Source organism: Micromys minutus (genome assembly GCF_963924665.1).
Source record: "Micromys minutus genome assembly, chromosome: 1".
Lineage (NCBI taxonomy): Eukaryota > Metazoa > Chordata > Mammalia > Rodentia > Muridae > Micromys > Micromys minutus.
The window spans coordinates 29028357-29035493 of NC_137969.1; the positions used below are offsets into that span (position 1 = coordinate 29028357).

General features: G+C 52.9%; 1 protein-coding gene across 1 annotated transcript; it reads left to right on the forward strand.

Annotated features, from left to right (window-relative positions):
• Positions 1–3238: 3238 nt before the first annotated feature.
• OSM (oncostatin M) lies at positions 3239–6151 on the forward strand (the record flags this gene model as incomplete). Its single annotated transcript, XM_080918519.1, has 3 exons — positions 3239–3483; positions 4912–5146; positions 5609–6151. The coding sequence occupies 3 exons, from the start codon at positions 3239–3241 to the stop codon at positions 6149–6151; spliced, it is 1023 nt and encodes a 340-aa protein (XP_080774645.1).
• Positions 6152–7137: the final 986 nt, after the last annotated feature.

The window sequence follows — 7137 nt, forward strand, 5'->3', positions numbered from 1 at the left end:
CTCCTGTTTACATGCACATCCACATGCATACACACACCCCACAACACATATCATATGAACACATACAACATACACACACACACACACACACACACACGCATCTACCACACACACACACCCATATGCACACATCCACCACATACACACCATAAATACACACACATACCCCCACACCCCATGTATACACACATATCATACATACATGAACCATATGCACCATATATAGATGCCATACACACACACACACCCACACACCACTTCCACCACACATACCATATGAACACACACACATATACATACACCCCACACCCTATACATACACACACTCCATATGCACCATACATAGGCACCATATATACAAACATATTCACATACAACACACACACACTCTTTATGCAAAGGTAGAGAGTAGTAGAAGACACTTTACTCAACTATGACCTCTGGCTTCTGCATGTACAGACAGGAATACATGTACTTACCCTTGTAAATACACACACACACACACACACACACACACACACACACACGAGCATGTGCACATGTCCCACATACAAAGAGTTCAGGATAACTGGACGGTGTTAGAGGTGCACACCTTTAATCCCAGCACATGGGAGGCAGAGGCAGATCTTTTGAGTTTAAAGCCAGCCTGGTCTACAGAGTAAGTTCCAGAACAGCCAAGACTACACAGAGAAACCCTGTCTCAGAAAGAAAAGGAGAAAAAGGAAGATAAAACCAAACATACAGAAGTGATGGTTGGCTATGGAAAGACACAGTGGAAACTTGGCCACCTACAAGCCAAGAAGCAGCCATGGGGGGTGGCACATTCCAATGATCCCAAGAGTAGGGAAGCCAATGCAAGAGGACTGAGACTCTAAAGCCAGTCTAGGTTACAGAGTGAGCTGGAGGTTAGCCTGGGCTACACAGATAAGAACTGGCCTGAATAAATCAATGGTAGGAGACACATTGTGTCGTTGTCAAGGCTGAAGAGCTTGTGACACAGTACCCCACTCATAGGACTCAAGTAAGTATGTGCGGGAAGAGAAGCCAGGCAGAGATGGACTCCCTTGTAAGGAACACGTCACACGCTCTTTTTGTGACTCCCCAGTGACATCAATCAATGCCATGAGGTGGGGACTATATGTCATCTAGGCCCCGTGGAGGGTCCATGCATGCACGACACCATTTTTAGAAGGGTCTGAGGCTTCTGTAGAGTTTTGGTGTCTTGGGGATGAGGACCCCGGCAATCAATCACTAGTGAGTCTGTTGCCTCCCATTTTGAGGAAATTTCCCATAGTTCCAGGAAATAAAGACGCACACCAAGCCCTGCTCTTGATGACCTTAGTCCCAGTAGCCTGTACAGCACAACACTCTGGCCCCAAGCTAAGATGTGCCTTTAGACACCAGGTAAATAAACACAAGCTCTTCCTGCCTCCCTCTCCCTTTCTCAAGCAGTAGGACACCCTCAGGGCATTACACTCCCAGGCCAGGCGTTGGCCTAGGTGGATATCAGCAGCCCCTTTGACTTAATTGAATTTATTGATTTATTGATTTATTTGAGATAGAGTCTCCTTGCTGGCCTGGAACATGTAGTGAGTGAGCCGCTACCTCCCAAGTGCTGGGACCGTATGCCCATCTCAGGCTGGCCTCTGATCTGCAGTCCTGCCTCAGCCTCTAGAGGAACAGGGATTACAAGTGTATCACCCCATCCAGCTCTGAATGCTCTCTCAACCATGCAGGTGGCCTCCAGGACCTTTGTTTTAAACAGAGGAGGTAGTATATGGTTCATGGGACAGCTGAGGTGAAGGGTCTCTTGCCAATACATTGGTCTAGCGTAGCACTGCATAGAGCTCTCCAGCCAGGTCTGGAGCTGCTCGGAGCTTCTCTCTGTCTCTTGTCACTGTGAGGGCTTGAGTGTGTAGGCTTAGGGACTCCCCCAGGATGACATCAGGGATGTGAAATGCAGAAGGATCCCTGGAAAGGCCCTAGGGAATAGCACCCTGGAGTGGGCAGAGGTGAGAAATTCAGGAGGAAATGAAGCCGTCATGAGGAGGATGGAGACTGCACTGTGGGTTACTAATGAGGGGAACACTCTTCTGGGCGCAGAGAATGGGTGCACGAGGGCACAGTCGCCTCCTGGATAGGGAGTGGGGGACGGAGAAGAGGTTTGTTGAATGAATATATGAGGACCAAGAGGATGTACCTCTCTCTGGTTCCTGAGGTTACAGCCTAAGGATGCTCGTTCTAGCTTGTCAGACGTGCTGGGGCTTCCAAGATCTAGGCTGGCCTGTGGATCTGGGTTAGCCTGTGCCTCGGCTTACCACAGTAAAGCAGGAGACCGACTAGGAGACACATGTCTCCAGGGCCACAAGTCAGCACATTCTGTCAGTGCTGAGAAGCAGACCCACCCATGATGGATCTGAGAAAGTGAAACCTTGCGTCCAACTGTCACAGCGCCCCCACCCCTCCAGCTTCCCCTCTGAGCTCACAGCTTCCCCGTCTCCCCCGCCCCCTGTCCCCCGAAAACTAGTACTTGGAATTCAAGTTTCGTCTTTTTCTTTTTCCTTCAAAAGGCTTTTTTTTTTTTTTTTTTTTTTTTGCTTTTTTGCCTTTTTGCCTTTTATGTCCATGTTGACAGTAGTGACCTTGTGAGGTGAAGCAAGGAATGCTTTTCTCCCTGTTTCACAGGTGAGGCTCAAAGTGGCTTGGCTGAGTGACTTGCCTCAGAAGACACAGCTTTGAAACTCCGTCTCTAATTCTTGGATTCCAAGTGTCCTAAAGCATCCTGTCTCGAGAAAGGGGACCTGGGAGTGGAAGGTTGGTAGGGAGTAATCAATGGAGACAATGGGAATTAGTTGGGCTAGAAGATGCTGCCCTGGGATTAGAGCCACAATCTTGGGGCCCGAGTCTGGCTCTGTGCCCAGAGCCTGGTGGTTTCCGCTCACAGATGTCCCGACAGCCCAAGCGAGAGGGTGGGAAGGGCATTCATCGAGGAAGATGTCTGGCTCCCTTTAGCCCTAAACCTCGGTGTTCTGTGAGGTTGGTGGTTCCTGGTCCAAGAGTGGCCTGCCTACCTTGCAACTCATGCTCTTACACCTGGACTGACCCCTGAAGATGACATGGACCCCCATGCTGCCTGCTCACCCCATGAAGGCTGAGGCTGCGGTTTACATCATCCTTGGGCGTGGGGCTGACCTCGAAGAACGAATTCGAAGAAAACGGGAGGAGGAGCGGGCATGTCATGGCGCCTGGCGCCCATTGGCCGCCTGGGGAGACTTTGGTTTTTGGGGTCATGTTCCCAGAAGGCCTGCCCTTCTCCCTCCCCCTCCCCACCCACCTCACGAGGTGTTGGCCAATCACCCTGTCGGGCATAAAGTGGCTGCCAGCCCGCAGGACACCCAGCCAAGCCGTGTCACCCCTGAAAGGCACGGGCCGAATCACCAGGACCCAGTATGCGGGCACAGTTTCCACTGAGAACGCTGCTCAGTAAGTACTTCCTTCCTTTCTGCCATCCCAGGGCACAGCTGTGCCAACTGACAGCTGTGGGCACCCTCTACCCTTGGGAGCTGCAGATCTGGTATCAAGTGAGGGATGCAGGTGCGAGGCAGAGCTAGGTCAGGGGTCCGCTGAGACCCCAGCACAGCCACAGGTGGAGATGTGGTATGTCTGGAAGGTTTCCAGAGGGAGATGAGAGAGAGACCATGCTGGGAAACAGGGTATGAGGGAAGAGGAGAAAGAGTAAGAAGAAGCTGGAGAAGCCTTAGGCAGGTAGGAGATGGGCAGAAAAGGAAGTTTCAGATCTGTGAGGAAGTGGAGCAAGTGCTGGGATGGGGCCTCCTTCATGCTCTGATTCAATTCTCAGGGTCTGGGGTAGATGGAAAGTCAGCCAAGTCAGAGGTTCTTAGATCATCCCGCCACCCTCACAACCACACCCACGTGGGGACAGGCAAACAGCCATCAATGTGGGTGAGGGTCCTCCCTCTCGGTAACATAGGAAGGCTCACCTGCAGACCGGAACCCCCAGTGAACAGGGCAGGTACCTCGGTGCCTCACGTAGGTCTGTGGGCACACCCCTACAGGCACTGGTCCACGTGCATCTGTTGCACGTTCACTGTGGGCCCTCGCTGGCAGTGTAGCTGCGGACACCTGGGAAAGATGGGGAGGGGACTTGTGGTTGGCACGCCTGGGCTCCTGGCCCTCCCCAAGGGGCTGGTTGGTTTGTAGGAAGGGAAGGATGGTGTCACAGCCTTCCGGGCCATTGCACCACAGGCCCCTTCCGACCACGTGGCTGCCGGTGCCTGTGAGGGTGGGGGCTGACGAGCTGGAACTATGCTAGTCTGCCCTCAACCCCACAACCTTCTCATGGGCTCCCAGTGTCTCTGGTGTGTGTGTGTGTGTGTGTGTGTGTGTGTGTGTGTGCGTGCGTGTGTGTGGGTTGGGGGTTTGTGTGTCGGGGGCAGGAAGGTCAAGATGAGTTCTGAACATGTGTAACCTGGGCAGGGTTTTTCTTTTGTTCCTAGCTCACTTTTCAGTAGAATGGGAGTCAGCACTGTTTTGCCCCAAGAGTGCAGAGGTGCCTTTTCTGGCTCTGTGAACAGAACTCAGGTGACCTGCTGCCCTGGATCTGCACCCCAGGCCAGCCCCCTGGTCCATTTGATTCTGCCTACAGGGAATGTTAAATTCTATACGGGAGTTAGGGACCTGACCTGTAAGTTTTAGGACAAAACTAACCCTTGTATGAAACCAGACATCTTTGTTCATTATGCCTGAAGGTCAGGACAGGGATGCTGTAGGCTAACACCCAACTTCTGCCCTAAAAGCTGCTAGACAATTGCAGCCACCACCATCTCCCTCACCCGGTCTGGCTTGTGGTGGAAGGTGGTGGCCCCAGTGAGTGCTCCTGTGCAAACCCAGCGCCTACTGCACACCTAGCTCCTCCCCTGGGCTGCACAACCAGACCTATGGGGCTGTGCATACCACCAGCCGGGTAACTAAGCCCTTCTCTGCCCTAGGTTTGGCCCTCCGTCTCCTGTTCCTGAACATGGCGTGGGCTAAGCGCGGCTGCTCCAGCTCTTCTCCACAGCTCCTCAGCCAGCTGCAGAGTCAGGCGAACATCACGGGAAACACGGAATCACTCTTGGAGCCCTATGTAAGCTTCAGCCCTTAGGGCACTTGAACCTCAGAGACTCTTGGGGACTAATGAGAGAGAGGACACATGGAGGACCAGGAAGGCGCAGGAGGAGAAACTGAGTTATTCTAGGGACAGTGGGGCTGCTCGACTCCCAACTCCATTCCTTGACTGGAAGGTTTGGCACTTTGTTCTAGGTTTCCAGAAGCAGCAGTGAGTGAACCTGTCAGAGCCCCTGCACCCCCACCCCCCCAACCCTCACTCCATCCACTCCATGCTCAATCACTCCAGGGCCCTGGCATCCTCCTGCCCATCTCTGCTGACGTCAGAATTCTCTTCATACCTCTTTTTTTTTTTTTTTTTTTCATCTCTTTGTTCGGAAGATCATACAGAGTTCCTCTTTCAAAGGCGGCAAAGGCAGGTTTCTGTGTGTGTGTGTTTGGGGGGTTTTGTCACTCAATCCTCGATCTCTTCCTTCCTCAGATTCACCTCCAAAACCTGAACACAGCTAACCTGAGAGCTGTCTGCACAGAGTTCTCCACGGCCTTCCCCAGTGAGGACACACTCCGGCAAATGAGCAAGCCTCAATTCCTGAACACTGTGTATGGCACACTGGGCAGAGTCTGGCACCAACTGGGTGCTCTAAGACAGCAATTTCGGAAGATTCAGGCTTTCCCAGAGCTGGAGAGGGCCAGGCAGAACATCCAAGGCATCAGGAACAATGTTTACTGCATGGCCCGGCTGCTCCACCACCCCCTGGAGATACCTGAGCCCACACAGGCGGACTCCGGAGCCTCACGGTCCACAACACCGAGCACCTTTCTGGTCAAGATAAACAGCTGCCGCTTCCTCTGGGGCTATCATTGCTTCATGGGCTCAGTGGGGAGGGTCTTCAGGGATTGGGAGGATGGCTCCAGACGCAGCCGGAGACACAGCCCACTCCGAGCCTGGCGCAAAGGAGCCCGCAGAATCAGACCCTCCAGGAGCAGCCGGAGCCTGATTCCCAGGGCCCAGGTGCCCCGGTAGCCTGCAGACACACTCACAGACGGCATAGTCTGTTGATTCGGGATGTCGCCTCTCAGAGGCTTTCAAAGTGTTTTCAGGGCCATGCAGAAGAGCACTTTAAGGGGTGAAGTTGAGTGTCCCCTACTACCACTCTGGACTGCAAGGATAGTCAGGTTATGGTGCCCCCACTCCAAGCCTCCAGTCTCAGTGGGGTGGCTGGGTCAGGCCACGTGGGGCCAGAGGTTTTCCATTGATTCAGGGGTCTGATGACACAAGCTGATTCACCACTGGGCTGAACCCCTCAGGCTGCTGGTCCTTTCCTCTCACGACTTGAAGCTGTTGCCTCCAGACTTCCTCCTTTCCCTATGGCTGGGTTCCAAAGAGAGGTCTGGTCCGGTGCACGCTCGCTCGCTCTCTCTCTCTCTCTCTCTCTCTCTCTCTCTCTCTCTCTCTCTCTCTCTCTCTCTCTCTCTCTCTCTCTCTCTCTCATGCCTCGTCCCACTCAGACCAGATACCTGGACATCCGGGTGACCTCACACTTGGCAGTTGCGACAGGGGCAGGGTGTCCTAGAAGAAGCACTGATCTGGGAGTTTTAGGGAGGAGAGCTCAGAGCCTGGCTTGTTCCTGAATTCTCTGTGTGACTGTGAGCAAGACACTTTACATATATATCTGAATGTCAGCGTTCTCTGTGGAAAGCTGTGTTGCGAGTGGGGGTCCTTATGTAACACCCCCTTCTCCTGTCAGCTGTTAGACTCTGACATAGGGTGGGCATCAAAGTCTCTGTAAATGGGAATCTACGGTGCAAACGGTCGTGGGGTGGGTTAATGGGAGATCTCCAGCGCCTGCTAGCCCCATCTTGAGTCCTCGCTGCTTGGTGCTCCCTCTGGTGGTGTGTTGTGAAATTTTTCACAGGCTGAACCAGTCCTCTTGAAAGGACTCAGAAGCTGGTGAGCAATTACTTGGAGGGACATGACTAATTTATTATTTTGGTTTTTATCATTTAAAT